Source organism: Sminthopsis crassicaudata, chromosome 3 (assembly GCF_048593235.1).
Source record: "Sminthopsis crassicaudata isolate SCR6 chromosome 3, ASM4859323v1, whole genome shotgun sequence".
In the NCBI taxonomy this organism is placed as follows: Eukaryota; Metazoa; Chordata; class Mammalia; order Dasyuromorphia; family Dasyuridae; genus Sminthopsis; species Sminthopsis crassicaudata.
The window spans coordinates 1,874,999-1,890,474 of record NC_133619.1 but is presented as its reverse complement, the minus strand read 5'-3'; the positions used below and the strand labels follow the sequence as shown (position 1 = coordinate 1,890,474).

General features: G+C 50.1%; 1 protein-coding gene across 1 annotated transcript; it reads right to left on the bottom strand.

Moving 5' to 3' along the window:
• Nucleotides 1–7,321: 7,321 nt before the first annotated feature.
• Nucleotides 7,322–11,628, bottom strand: APOD (apolipoprotein D). The gene is made up of 5 exons (XM_074297803.1): nucleotides 11,429–11,628; nucleotides 10,412–10,604; nucleotides 9,256–9,377; nucleotides 8,669–8,757; nucleotides 7,322–7,973 (listed from the first exon to the last, which is right to left on the bottom strand). Exons 2-5 carry the CDS (start codon nucleotides 10,529–10,531, stop codon nucleotides 7,738–7,740), a joined length of 567 nt encoding a protein of 188 aa, XP_074153904.1. The 5' UTR covers nucleotides 10,532–10,604; nucleotides 11,429–11,628; the 3' UTR covers nucleotides 7,322–7,737.
• Between the last annotated feature and the right edge of the window lie 3,848 nt (nucleotides 11,629–15,476).

Here is a 15,476-nt window from a genome sequence, read left to right as displayed (position 1 = left end):
CGGGGGGAGTGGGGAAGGACGTCACGTGTGTCGGCGGCAATACGTAGGGCGTGGCTTCCCCGGCGCCTTACTTAACACGCCTTAGTTCTGGAGACAGATTTCTATGTGTGTTTGTATCTGCAGACGGTAGTTACGGTAACTGTGGTTAGAGCCCAGCCGCGAGGGGGCATTGCCTGCCTCGGTTACCTCACCTGTAAAATGGGGAGAGTCCCTGCTTCCCGGGGTGGGGGTGAGCATCCAAAGGGATGTGACTGTAAGGCGCCGGGTGCCCATCCTGAAGCCAGGAGAGCCACGTGGTGGCCGGGGGAGGGCGCCAGCCCTGAAGTCAGGAGGGGCCGAGTTCGAGTCTCTCTCAGACGCGGAGGAAGTTTACTTCTTAGCTGTGCGGCCCTGGGCAGGTCTGGGAAGCCCTATTACCTCAGGGGGGAAAAGTCCTAGAAAGAATCCATTGCTCATCTCCTGAAAAGAAGCCCAGATGGAAAGCTCCAGAAATGTTGTGGACAAGATCCAAATTTCCGCGACAAAGAAAAACTACACCCCGCCTGGAAGCAGGAATTCTAATGCCGAGACCCACGATCCAGAGCAAGCGAAGCTCGGCGGCTTCTAGACCGGGGCGAAAGCCGCCTGTGCTTGTATAGAGGAGAAAACGGACGGAACAGCTGCAGTTTCATAGATGGAAAGATTAGTGCTTGAATTGCAAGCGCAAAAGTCTAGAAAAGCCTTGAACTTTTGGAACATTTTAAGAAGGAAGAAATGTGCTCCTGAAGAACCTCAACAACTTAAAGAGCACTGAAGGGGTCAGTAAGAAAAAGGGGTCCTGGGGCGGAAGCTGTTCTGCTCGAGGGGTGAGGAAAGGGCAGAGAAGGGCGAGTGCGGGGACGCCCGCGGGCAAGGGAGCAAGGGGGGACGGCGACGTGTCTCTCGGCTGTATTTGGGGAGAAGAGGTGGCGGCAGTGGCTCAGAAGCGAACAAGGAGCAGACACAGTTTGGTGCGGGGGCAAGCAGGGAAGGAAAGAATGGAGTGAGCGGAGAAGGTCACCGGGACAGCGCCACTCGGGAAACAGCTTCCCTCCAAGAAGGAAAAAGCGGAGTGGGCAGCACTGGAATGCAAGGGGATTCATCCTCGCCTCTTAGCTGGGGAATGTACGAAAGTAATGGGGTCGTGTTCCATAAGAAATGACCCGCCGCTGTTGGAAGATGCGGACTCGCCTGAATGAAATTCCTAGAACCTGAGAATACAAGGCCAGCGACATTGTTGTTATCGAACGGGACCCTTGAAAAGACAAGTTGGGTGATGGGATGCGATGAGTCATTATGTCTCCGAAGGACCTACGACCTCCCAGCAGGACGAAGTCGTGGACAGACACAACACACTGAAGGGGACACAGGCGTCCGGACACTCTGGACTCTTTTTTCCTTATTTGTTACAAAATGTGTTTCTTTCCCCTCTGTTTTTTTAATGTGGGAAGGGGGACTGAAGGAATAGCAAGGGGAGTGCCAATAAAAGAAAGCCAATATAAAACTTTTTTAAAAGGGTCAGAAGGCAACCCAGGTGAACAGACCAGCTTTGAAAATAACATGAGAAATCTGTACTTTAAAAAAGAAAAGGCAAATAGTATGAAACTATCGTTTCTGATAGTTCTCTGAAAAGCCTCTTGTGTTCTGCTGTACATGGGCAGGGTTCTATCATTCGTTTTTGGTGTTAGGTTAGGAATAAGCATTTTTCCATTGTGACAGTTGCCTCCTTTTCAGCCATGGCCCCTTTCCCATCCGCAGGCAAGGGCAGCCCTGGGTGGAGAGATGAGCCTTAATCCTGGAGATCAGAAAGTGTAAAGGGTGGAACTTTGGAGAAGTGTATTTGAAGCAAGATGGTAACTCAGTGGAATTGAGATGATTGTGTCTCGTTGGAATATGTACTTAGTATGGTGATGTAAAGATTCTCTAATTTCACACACAATCAGTATGTGCTAATGACGTAATTACAATAAGCTATACAAAGGCTAAGAAGGACTGGAAGAGAGACATTCTGTCTTTGACCAGCCTCATGGTGGCTCTCCTGCCTCCTGCACTAAGTTCAAGACTGGGCCAGAATAAAGGATCTAGACTCTATTCTTGGCCATTCTCGCGGTGTCTATCCTGCTAAGACCAAGACCCATCCGAAGGACCTCCAGAAAGCCAGCCCCGACATTACAAGAACTCTGGATTGCAGTTCTAGTTCTAATGTTGGCTAGATGGCTAAGTGTCCCTAGGAATGTGCTTCACTTGTCTGGACCTCAGTTTCCCATTCTGTAAAAACAATTGTGAGTGGGGAATAGGTAATAACACTGGCACTAGCAAGCTCACAGGGTTAGAATGAAATATGTGCTTAAACCAGCTCTCAAGGCTCATGAAAACCAATTATTAGACTTCATTATGAACATTTATGCCTTGAAAATCAGCAATTGGAACAAACCAACACTTGATCTGTTACTTTGTAGATTGTCAACATTTTTAAAATGTTGGAGAAAATGTTGAAAATGCAGATTAAGGGGCAGCTAGGGGGCGCAGTGGAGAGAGCACCAGCCTTGAATTCAGGAGGACCAGAGTTCAAATCTGGTCTCAGACACTTAACACTTTTTAGCTGTGTGACCCTGGGCAAGTCACTTAACCCCAGCCTCAGGGAAAAAAAAAAGAAAAAGAAAATGCAGATTAAACTTAATATATGCAATTATGTCCTGTCTACAGTTCTGCTGACCTCCAAGGGAGCACCTCCGCTGTGCGAGTTCCACATCAAATAGTCTTTAAAGCAAACATACATCTGACATTCAAACAATGTGGCCAGATCACTCTCTCTTCACTAGAAATGGGATGCCTACAGCAGTTTAGCTCAAGAAAGAACCTTGGTGTCCGGCCCCTGATCCTGCCAGCCCATCTTCAGAATCCTCCTAAGACAATCCAAATGGAAGCGATTCAGTTTCCAGGCATGGTACTGGTAGACCGTCCCGCTTTCACAGGCACAGTGTGGGGTTATCACAGCAGCTCTGGGGACCTCCTTTTTGGCAGCTGGTCTAGTCCTCTACCACACTCTCCTTTGGAGCCTCTGACTTAGCTCTAGCAGTATATGCATCCACCTTATCATTTATGTGGACCTCCCTAGAAAGAATACTGTCTGTGTGTGAACTTATCCACAGCTTTCACAATTTCTCCATTTGCTGTAACAATGCTTTCAGGGCAACTAGATAGAGCACTGGAGTCTCAAGTTCAAATCTGGGCTCAGACACTTAACAGGAACTAGTCACTTAATCATAATTGCCTCAAAAAACCAAAATGCTTCCATAGGTAGAAGGTGGGGAGGGGATTGTGCTGGCTGGTGAGAACCTGTGTCTTTTTGGTGTTAATTGTTAAGCCAAAATTAGTACAAGGGTAGAATATTGTTCCATACTCTGTTGTATCTCAGCCTCAGAGCCTGCATTGAGGGTACATTCTTACTAGGCCATTTTGAGGATCAGGTAAGATGATCTATCAAAAGCTCTTTGCAAACCTTAATTCAACAGAGAAATGCTGTTCCCCTAGAATATCAGCAGAGGTCCCTTCAGGCTCCCAAAGCTAGAGTTTGTTGAATTCATTTCAAGAAATAGTGCTTGTAGCTCACATATAGATGCTATTTTAAAGTTTGTTAAAATTTTGAGTTTCTGTAGTTTTTCTTTCCCTTCTTTGATGCAGGCATGCTTTGCTGGGTGGTCCTGGACCACATTGTCTCCCATATATCACAACTCCCAAGTTATTCAGAGAGACTTTGAGAGTATCCTTGCATCATTTCTGCTGAAATGTTTTCGATGCATTCCGAGATGTTTGCAAAAACACATAATGGCAGAGAGGTTATAATGAAGTGAAGGTGAGATTTCCACGGAGGGGAGTCAGAACAAGCTTCTCAGAGAAGCCCCTGAGCTGCACCTTTAAAGAAGAAAAGGATTGTTCTATGTATATCTGGGGTGTGTGTGTGTGTGTGGGTGTGTGTGTGGGTGTGTGTGTGTAGGATGGCAGAGACTGGGAATGCAGTTTGGAAAACAGCTAATACCTAAGCTCGTCTGGAAGCTCAAACATGTGGCAGGCTCTGTCTATCCCTTTTGGGGCTGTTGGAACTGATTTCTTATTGCCTGTCTGGCTTTGGTCCCTTTTCTTTTGTTAAAATTTTATTTAAGTTACCAGGAGTTCTGAATCATTTCTGTAACCTTGATCCCATGGACTATCAATCTGCTGAAATCTCTGAGCCCTTTTTTCAGCATCATGTTCAACATAAAATAAAATTTATGCAATTAAAAAGAAAACCAAGTATGGTGAAATATAATTATCAAAAGGGTAAACAACAACCAGTTTTGAGAGCTCAGGTAAGAAGTTTGATGTCAGGTCCCATTTTCCCATTTCAGGTCCTGTCATCACCAGGATTATTAGGGTCACCCAGGATCCAAGAGTCCTCTCCAGGTGGGGATGGGGGCCATTGGCAGTTCCCTCCTCCCTAAATGCCCTTTGAGTGCCCTTGTGAACCTCCAAAATAAAAGGCTGCTGTCCTAGGTCCTGACACATTTCCGCTTAGGCCAGCAGGAGCCAAAGTGCCAAGTACTGCTTATGGTTGTGTGTGTTGCCTTGGTTTCACAAGTTTTGTCTATGTCTGACAGGGTGGGGAGGGGTTAACCATAATGTTGCTGCAAAAGTTTCTTTTCTTTTAAGCCATAGGTAGATAAGGGAATTTATTCTGACTTGGGGGGCTGGATGTAAGATGGGTGGTCCAAATGTGGCCACATGTGCCCCAATCCCAGGGTTTCCAATTCTGTGCCAGCTCCTGGGCTCTCTGTGGGGCATCCTTATCAGAAAGCAGGGCAGCCCACCCCTAGGGGCCAATTTTAAAACAGCAGCAGATCCCTTTCTTGGGTTCTTTTCAGGGCAGTGCATATCAATCCTCTCAGGGCACTAACCTAACTGAGTTGGCCAGGACTATAGATATGGAGCTTTATATAGGAGAGGACTGCTCTAATCAAGTCCCTGCGGTACCTCTGGTCAGATCCCCACCTCTGATGTTTTTCTATCTCTTATCTCAGCAGTCAGGCAAAAAAAGATTGATGGTTCTTTATGGCTCCTCCCCACCCTCAGGAAAATGGCCCCAAGCTCTCCCTTTGACACCTGGTGACTCAGTAGCACCATATTGTATGTGTAATGGCAGCCTGGCCAATGGTGCTGCCTCCTCAGAGCATGGATAGAGTGTTCTGCCTGCTGCCAGCATGCTGGAGGACCTACTCAAACCTGTTTCCTACTCACCCTTATTGAGGATGTCCTTGATTCATGTACGTGGATGACTCATAAAAAAAGACAGGAAAGCAGGAATATAGGTAGCTGAGCATGGTCTCCTGAACACTTTTTAAAAAAAAATATTAAGATCCAAGTTGGATTCTCCCCCATCTTTAGTATCCTTCCTCCTTCAGATACCTCATAAGTTAGCCTCCTGATGGCCTCTCCCCCACCCCAGGGGTCTTCTCTGAAGAATTTTGATCCTACCATTGTTCTCTTTAGTGTTATCAGGGTCCGTAGGTGGGTCTGTGGTGAAGAAAAGTTTGTTAGAGCAATTTTTGCAAATGATTTTGCAAAAAAAGAAAAACTGTTCCATTTTCTTGTTTGTAGTGCTTATGTTTTTAACTCTGAATATCCTTGGGATGGCCTGCCTTAGTTTTCAGTTAAATGTTTATTAAGGACTACCATGTGTCAGGCACTCTGTTAAAGAAGGCAAGAGACAATCCCTGTTCTCAGGAACCCCTCAAATGAGGGAGACCATAAGCAAACAGCTCAGGCAAACTAGAGACGGGGTAATCTGCAAATGACCCACAAGGGGAAGACACCAGTATTAATGGGGATTGGGAAGGCTTCCTGTGGAAGGCAAGCTTTGACACGGGACTTGGAAGCCAGGGAAACCAGGAGGCAGAGAAGAGGAAGGGGCACAGTCCAACTATGGGGGAGAGTTGGGGGAAATGGCTGGGTCTGAACGGGGTGGAGGGTCTGTACAAGATACAGGGAGGAGTCGGGGGTCACTGATCGAGGAATCTGGGGTGAGGTGAAAGGTGTAAAGAAGGTGTGAAAAAGGTACAAGAAGATTGGAAAATGTGGAGGGGAGGGAGACAGGGTTTGGAGAGGGTTAAAGCCAAGTAGAGGATTTGAAATTTGATCCTAAAGGTTATAGAGTTTTTGGAAGAGAGAGAAAGAGAGACAGACAGAGACACAGACACAGACAGAGGACAGACAGAGTGTGGAGGGAGAGAGAGACAGCCAGCCATAGTCAGGCCTGTGCCTTAGCAAGAGTAATTTGGCTGTGGAATGAAGTCTCTTGGCTTCCTCTGCAGATAACTTCTGGGTACCCCGTGCCCCCTGGAGTTTCCCATCTGGAGGAATGAGAGGGGCTTCCTCTGGGGAGCTCAGAGAGACCTTTGCCATAATTGCTGTGAGGTGCTTTGCTGGAGGGAGCTGTGATGTAGTCCCTGTTCACCCAGCTACAAAATGAGTCTGGGGTTTTTTGGTCGCAGAAAGATAGGAAGAAATTTTAGTGGGAGGGGGGTGGAGCCATTTGGCCCCATAAGTTACCATTATCCTGAGGTTTCCACCCTGGACTAAATGAGATGCAGCAGAACTGAGGGAGGATGGGAGCTTCTGGGGCCCCAGGCTGGGAGCCCCACCTGGTGGCCTGTGGAGAAACTGCGAGCTGAACCTGGGCGCTGTCCATCTTCCTCTCCTGTTACAGGCTCCTATAGAGAGGAGGGTCCTTGCGCACCCCCACAGACCTCTCTGCCCCTCATTGCGCAGCAGGACTGGAGGACAGCCCCAGGTAGAGCTCCTCAGGGCCAGGAAGTGGCGCCCCCAGGAGACCAAAGCTGGGCACCCCGAGGGGCAGGGGCCCGGCCCGGGCAAAGGCAGCTGGTCATTTGGGGCCAGTGGGATGGAACGTAGCATGGGATGGTCTGAGAGCAGGTGGTGCCCTCGACAGAACGGAGACTGCTTGGAGCCAGTGCAGGACAAGGGCTCTTCCCAAGAGTTCTCAGAGGAAGAGCTCCAAGCTTTGTGTGTGCGCCAGCTTTACCCTGCGCTCCCAGGAGTTCTCGGACCTGCTGGGACAGCAGGGGTGAATGTTGCCCATTGGACAGACCGGGAGGCTGCAGCTGCACAGCCGGGGAGAGTTGGGAGCCAGGTCTTCCTAACTCCAGCCCCCCAGACGTGAAGCCCAGACGGAGCCGCCCAAGGGCAGGGGATGCAGGGCTGGCCCCAGAACCCGCTTCCCTCAGCAGAGCCCCAGGAAACAGGCAGATTAAGGCTGAACCTGCATGATTTATTGGGCAGCCTTGCCAAGCACGTGGCTTCTCGGTGCCCTCACTGGGGAGGCTGGGGCAGGCCGGGCCTTTTCTTCCCCTGGGCCACATCAGGGAGGCCGGGCTCTTGCCCGTGGCGGGGCTGCTGCGAGTGCTGGGGGATGTTAGTGATATTGGCATGGGGGTCAGCCAGAGCTGCCATGAGGGGTCCCGACTGGCTGGGGGGGTATTTCTAAGCCACCTTTCCCAAAGGCTCCTCCTCACCATGGATCCCAGCTCCCTGGAGCCAGGGAGGGTCTGCCTGGCCAGCCAGCAGGGATTGGGCCCAGCTTCCAGGCTGGTGCTTTCTTTCCAAGGAGCAAAGCGAGAGACAGGGGCTGGCGGCTGGGGCTGGCGGGCAGCGGGGGCGGGCTTTCTAGAGGAACTCGGGGCAGTTCATCTGATCAGTGGGCACCATCTTCTCAATGTCGATGCCGTTGGCAGTGAGGATGCCCTTCAGCTGGCTCACCATGGCGGGCGAGAGGTACGGGCGTCTGGCCAGGATCCAGGCGTAGTCCACGTGGAAGAGCCAGATGAAAGTGGTACAGGAGTACACGAGGGCATAGTTCTCATAATCCGTGGTCAGGACCCAATAGGGAGAAGTGGGCATCACTACAAGACCCAACAGGATGGCATCAGAGTGGGCACTAGGCCTGGGGGGGGGCAGGCTCCCAGCACCCCCTCTGGCCTCTGCTAACAGGGCTAATCGAGGGGCTTGGAGTCTCTGCCCTCGGCCAGTGGAAGGCCTTGTGAGTGCAGAGGCCATCAAAGGGCCCCGACTTTGCTCCCCCGGGGCCTTGTCCCCTGCTGCCCAGGGCCCAGATCACTCCCAGACCGGAGGAGGCTGAGATGTGCATTTAAGACAGACAGAACCCAAGCTCCAAGGCCCGCCCCCCCCCAACAAAGAGCTGAGCCCCAGGGGTGGGCTTCGAGCCACCAAAAGCCACCTTAGTCTGCTTGTCCCTGAAGAGTAAGAGTCATTCAATGGAACAGAAAGGGGGGCAGGCCCATGGTGATGGGGCAGAATGTGGGCCAGACCTTGCCCAGCCTGCCCTCCTCCCTCCCTGCCAGGGCCCTGCTCACAGGCTCGGGGAGAACCAGCTGGAGGGCCCAGCGTTGGCTGGGGAGGAGATAGCAGGGACAGGGTCCAGCGGCGTGCTCTCTCTATGACTCTACCCCCTTGCTTAGTGAGGTAGGCTTGCCCAATGGCCCCTGCAGGGCTCCCCAGCATCCACAGAGCCCTTTGGGCCAACGCCCCCCATTCCCTCTTTCCCACAGTCTCTGGTCTTTCGGGACAGACTACTTACACCAGAAGAACTTGACTCCCAGTTTGGCGGGCTCTGTGAGGTTAGTGGGGGCGGCCTCCCCCTCCACTTGGTTCACACTGCCGTCGGGTCTGCGAGGAGGCAAAAGAAGAGGCTGGTCCTGCCCCGCTCTCTCAGCCTCCCCTTCCCCTTGTCATTTCCCAACCTGTTCCTGGCAGAAACCAAGGGCAGCTCCCTGGGCCTGCAGCCTTCTCCTCTCAAGCCGTGTCCGTGGGGCTCATGACCAGTCTTCTCTTCCCTTCCCAGACAGCTTCACTCCATTCCCCAAAGAGGGATGCTGGGCACATTTCTCATACCAAAATAGTTTTCCCTCGGCTGAGGCTCTTGGTACACAGCTGGTGCTTAATACATGTTTGGCAGCCTCAGGTGACTGTCCTGGGTCCCTCAGAACAAGGCCCCAATAGGTGGGGGTTCCTGGGCCTGGCTTCCCAGAGGAGTCTGCAGTTTATCACAACCGGCAGCGGGCCCGGTGGCCTTTTCCAGACACGGCTTGCCTGGCGCGGCCCCCACAGGTGCTCCCTGGGAGGATGCAGGACAGGGCTAAGCAGCCACAGGACACGGGCACTTACCGAATCTCCTGGTTGAGCACTTTGATCTTCCCATTTTCTTTCAAGGAATAATTGGCCTGGATACAGCTTCCCTTCTCAAAACTCACAGGGATCTTCTCAATCTCATACCATCTCCCGAGATACTGGAGGGGCAAGATGGCAGGGTTGGCGGGGGTGACTTCGAAGCCTCACAGGGGCCCTCTGAGCAGCCCCAGCAGGCACGTGGAGGCCCTTCAGGGCCAGAGGCTTAAGGCCAGGGGCAACTGGGGGGCGGTGATCAGGCCGAGGAGAGGTGGGCATCTGGATGGCAGGCTATCGCACCCTGGCTGCAGGACCAGCCCAGACGTGGAATCCTTCCTGCAAGAACCTGGGCTTTGTGCCCAGATGTGTGCTGCCCCAGGGGTCAGTGAGTCAGTTTTCTGGGGCAGACTGAGATGGCCGGAATAGTGCCCTGAGGAGGGCCCAGGGGTCTAAGGGAGCGAGCCCAGCCAGTGCTGCACTGTGGAAGGCACAGACTTGGCTCGAGCTCCTACTGGAGTTCCTGGATCCCTGTGCTGGGCCTCTCATTCACTTGGGTCAGCGCCATTAAGCAGCAGAATTTGGTCCAGATTGCTCCTGAGCTCTCACGGGCCAGTCAGCCTTGGGGACATTTAAATACAGAGTCACCAGACAGAGAGGTGAGGCCTCAGAGCCATGGGGACCCAGCTGAGCCCGAGGGACGGGGAGCCTCCCAACGGCCGGACCCTAGCTCCAGAGCCCCTCTCCCTCAGGCTGCCTTTGGCCCAGACTCATTCCTCTGGCTACAGAAGCGCAATGTGGAGGCAACAGCATTTTCCCAGAGGTTTCTGGGACCTTTTATCTGAGGAGCTGACACCCTTGGGAACAAGGGGCAAGGTATATGGGAAGGGAGGAAAGGGAGAGCTGCCCCTGGGCATGGAGGAAGCTGCCAGGCCAGACTCCTGTGGGTACTAGGGGGCCCAGGCAGGAGGAGAGGGCAGAGTCCCTGCATCCATGATGGGCAAGACCAGCCCTAGAAGCCTCCCCAGGGGGAAGGGGCAGAGGCCAGGTTCTAGGACCCTCGTCTCGCCTCTGCGGCCAGTCCTCGCACCCGGGGCAGCTGGGACACCTTCTCTCCTAGCAGCCTCCTCCAGGGGGGAAGGAGGGCTGCCTGTCCTACCTTCTGGGTGTCAAAGTTCTCCTGGACAGGAGGCTCAGGACACCAGCCCAGGTGCACGCCCTGGCCATCAGCCATGCTGGAGAGGCCCACCAGGACAGAGAGCAGCAGCAGGGTCACCATCTTGGCTCAGGGAGGTTCCAGAAAGGGCCAGGCCTCAGGAGAGACCCACAGGCAATGAGCCAAACTGCACCTACTGAGGAGAGGGGAGAAGTGGAGGCCCTTAGGAGGATGGAGGATGGAGAAGGGAGGATGGAGGACAGAGGAGAGATGGAGGAGGACAGAGAGAAAGCCCAGCCCCTCAGCCTGCAGCCTGCCTGTCTACCTCACTGCATCTCCCAGCAAGGCCCCAGAGGTAGCACTGACTGAGGATCAGGGAAGAGGAGGGGCTTCTTTACTGGGTCCCTCCCTACTGCCCATGAACTTGCCCACAGCTCCCCTCCTTTGATCCTTCTCTCCCTGCTGGCCAGCATTCTTCCTCTCTCCTCCCTTTGCTTCCTCTCTCCACCCAAAGTGTGGCCAGTGAGCTTTTAATGGCCAAACCCAGCAGCCTTCCCTGTCCTCTTCCTTCACCTCTGGGCGGCCTTGGGCCCCAGAGGACACTTTCAACCTCCCTTTTCCAAAGGCCCCTGGTACTGCCCTCCCTGGGCCTCAGGCTCTCAGCTCTGGAATCTTCTTGGACTGCTGGAGCTCTCAGCCACTTCTTTATCCCCAAAGCCAAGCTACTGCCAAAGCCCTATGACAGCACCTCTGCCACATCTCCTCCTCCCCTCAGCCCCTGCCCTTGTCCTGATGCAGACCCTCACCCCCCCAGCCAGATCCACAGCTTTTGCCCCCAAGCTGTACTTTTCATCCCCATAATCCCCGTCCAGATGGCCAAAACAGTGCACCAGGACCCAGGTAGGACCCAGAGGACACTCTGTAGCTAGCTAGGACTAACACTGGGGATGGTCTCTTGGGAAAGGAAAGGGAGACAAATAATCCTGCAATATGCCTCAGGCTCTCCCCAGTCCTGCTCACCCAGGCTGGTCCACAAGCTGCTTCTGGAGGGCGCTGCCCAAGTGCTCAGAGCGAGAAACTGGTCGCAGGCTCAGCCCCCACCTTTATAAGCTCTGACAGGCCCACCCCCGACTCTTTCTCCTCCCGCTTGTGTGTGTGAGATGGAGAACAGTGCTCTCTTCTACCCCCCTTTTCGTTCTTCCTCACAGCTGTTCCCCAGAGGGAAGACAAAGGGCTGCTCTATGGGTCCCTTGGACTTTGGGGCCGCCAACTCCCAGCCTTCCCATCTGGCCAAGGGCGCTCCCATTTCATTCTCACAATATGAGGCCTTGGGCCTGACACCAAATTTCCAGGCTGTGAGGCAAGCTAAGTTCATTGTTTTCAGACATCTGGCATTTGTTTTTCACTTTTGCTCTATTCCTAATGACAGGAATGTGAGCCTTATTTGGATGAACAAGGAACCAGCCCCATGAGATGGGGATGAGATGATGCTCATGTGTGTCGTAGAGAAAAACAGGAGTTAGAGAAGCAGGAAACAAAGGGATCTTCCCTTGTGACCCTTGGAGGGGGGGGAATCCAGCTACTTCCTCTTCTGATCCCCTCCCTCCTTCCTTCTCTCTCTCCCTATGTAAATATCCATACACATTAGCCTTTGTCACCACCCTCATCATCTTCACCCCTTTGGCTCTGACAACTGACCAGCTGTGTTCTGTAGAGCAAGTTCCTCGCCTGTGTCCTTGTATCCCCAGCACCTAGAACAGGGCCTGACACAGGGAACCAATGCTGGTAGAGTATAATTGATCCAAATTGACTTGATCTGGTTCTAATGAATGCTGACTAACTGGAATGGGAAAGTCAGGAAGGAGGGGTGTGGACTTTTTGGCTTCAGGCATTAGGAAGGCTGATGCATGACAGACTGAGCTGGCTGCTTTGGAGCCTGTGTCACCTTTGGGGGAGGGGGAGGCCTGTGAAAGGGTGGGGCTGCTGACAGACTTAAAACCTTTATAGCAATTTCTTTACAAGCTATCCCTACCTGGTTTGGGGGTCTGCCAGCACAGTTCTGATCTATGGCCAACTAGTGAAGCCTCTGCTCTGAGAACCCTTTGGTGCAGAAGGCCCTCAACACATCCTATTTTCCTCTCCTTTTCTCCTTCTTGGTAGAATTTTCCTAAATGCTTAATAGTAAGGATGCTTCAGAAGTGGAAAGCGCTACCTCAATAGACCTTGTGGGGTCAGCTTCTTAACCTTTGATATTTGTTCCTTGTGAACATTTACATCTCAGAAATTGGCAAACACTATAAATCAAAACCCGATTGATTCCTTGAGTTGTTGATTATCTAGACAAAGTATTGGAGAAAACATTGGTGACACAGATTAAGCTTAAAAGTTTGTCCTGCAATTTTTTGGGAAAGTTGTTAAAGTCTTACCAGCGTTCCTCTGGCTCCCACTAGAGGCAAGTCAGTGATAAGACCACTAGGGTGAGACCTAAAGCACTTCCAATTTCTCCAGTGAAAGCTTTTTTTTTTTTTTTTATCCTGGGGGGGTGAGAAAGGACAAACGCTGAGAGAATAAGTGCTTGGCCAGAGATATCAGGGGGGGAGCAGGGCTCCTGCAGTGGCTTCCACTCCCCAGCTCATCTCCTCTTCTGCTTTTATTGAGTAACAAACAAAAGAAACATGTTTCGAGGCACAAATGACCCCAAACAAACAAACCCTAAATAAATATATAAACAAAGAAAAGAAGTTCCTATTTATACCTAGGAATCCAAATTTACATCTGGGACCCTTGAGGCTGATTTTGTATTTGGCAACAAGTATTCATTGGGTACCGGCTCCCAGCCTAAAGGGGTGTGCTAACTGTGGCAGCCCACGAAGGGCAGGGGTGGAGATGGCCTCAAGAGAGGGAGATTGGAGGCTGAAGGCAGCCCACTGAGAAAGCCATTTCAACGTCAGGCCAGAGAGATAAGGAGCTGAAGAAGGTAGGCAAGGTTGAGGGAGGATTTCTTTTTAGCTGACTGTAGGAGAGGGGTGAAGGTGGAAGAAGAGGCAGGGCAGGTGTGGGAGGCCAGAAGAGAAGATTGAGAATAGCAGCTCTGTGGAGTGTGAGAGAGAATTATCTGGGCAGGAGGAGGAAGCTTACTTCCTACAGTAAAGCTCATTTGTGATGACATAAACTAAATTATTTCTAGATGTGATGTCTTTCTTAATGCAGCTCCAAATCAAATTAACCACACCACAGGCTGACTCCCACAGAACTTGTGGTTCATTCAAATTGACAAACCTTTTTCAGATGACCTGCAAGCCATTTTATGAGGTTGTTGTTGCTGTTTTAACCCAGGGGTATTTACTCTTGCCAATTTCCGTCACTGGACTTCCTATCTAGTCAAGATTTTTTTTGTTTCCTGATTCTGTCATTCACTATATTAATTATCCTTCCCAGGTCTCAGTCACCAGCAAATTTGATGAGCAGGCATGGGTGAGCCCAGTCAATATAAGAAAAGTGACAATTCAATCTAAATTAATCTGCTTATTCAGTGCCATACCAATCAAACTACTAAAAGTTATTTTATAGATTTGAGAAAAGATAATGACAAAATTTAACTGGAAGAACAAAAGATCAAGAATATAAGGGAGCCAGTGGGGAGAAAATGTGAAGGAAGGTTGTAAGGGTTAAAAAACCTAGGAGCAAGGAATGCAGTTCAAGGCATGGGGGAGGACCTGAGGGATGAGAGGTACTGAGGGCAGTCGAGTCCTACGTGGAGGTGGGGCTTAGTCCCAAGAGGCTGTGTCTGATCCCAGGTACCACTTCTCCCTCCTTAGTGCTCTCAAAACCTAGCACACCTCCTTCCCTCTTCTCAGGCCAATCCCATTATGCCAGGTTCCTAGAGGACCTTTCCTTCCCACAGATCCTCAAGGGGGTATAAATATATCCTATCTAAGAATAAAGTTCTCTTTCTCTTCATCCCTACCTCTTGTCTCTATGTTATCCAGGTTGGTGCCCGAAGACCAGTAGTAAGTGTGGCTTAGCTGTGCCATCAATGAATGGGCATTAAGAGTAGCTCAAAGGGGAGCTACAAGGTTAAAGAGATGCTACAGAAGGTGACCAACTGCAGTGGGTTTCAGTATGATAAGGTAATAATTATCAAACAAATCTGGTACTGGCTAAGAAACAGTGGTATAGATTAGTTACACAATATTTTGAAGTAAAGGAGCCTAATAATTTAGTGTTTAATAAACATAAAGATCCTAACTATGGAAACAAAAACATATCTGACAAAAAGTCCTGAAAAAATTAGAAAATAGTATGGCAGAAACTAGGTATAGACCAACAACTAATATTATACTCCAAGATAAGGTCCAAATTGGTACATGATTTAGTCATGAAGGACAATAGATATCTTAAGCAAGTTAGAAGAGCATGGAATAATTTCTCTGTCAGATATATTAATAAGGGAAGAATTAAAACCAAATAAGATATAAAGAGCATTACAAAATTTAAAATAAAAATTTTAATTATACAAAATTTTAAAGTTTTTATATAAACAAAATCAATGCAAGCAAAACTACAAAGAAAGCTGGAGGAAAAAAATTTATAGCAACTATCTCTGATAAAGGCCTTATTGCTCAGAGATATAGAGAGCTAAGTAAAATTTCTAAGAATACAAGACATTACCCAATTGACAAATGGTCAAAGAATATAAAAGGCAATTTTCAGACAAAGAAATCCAAAACTATGTGTAGTTATATGAAAAAATGGTCTAAATCACTATTAATTAGAAAAAATGGAAATTAAAACAACTCTGCAGTATTCCCTCATGCCTATTAGGTTTTCTAATGTGACAAAAATGGAAAATGATAAATGTTGGAGGAGACATGGAAAACTGAGACACTAAAGCACTGTTGGTACAATTGTGAACTGATCCAATCATCCTGAAGAACAGTTTGGAACAAATGTCCAAAGGGCTTTAAAACTATGTATATCTTTTGATCCAACAATAGCACTGCCGGGTCTATATTCTAAATACACCCTTCCCCCCAAAAGAGGAAAGGAACTACTTAAACAAAAATAT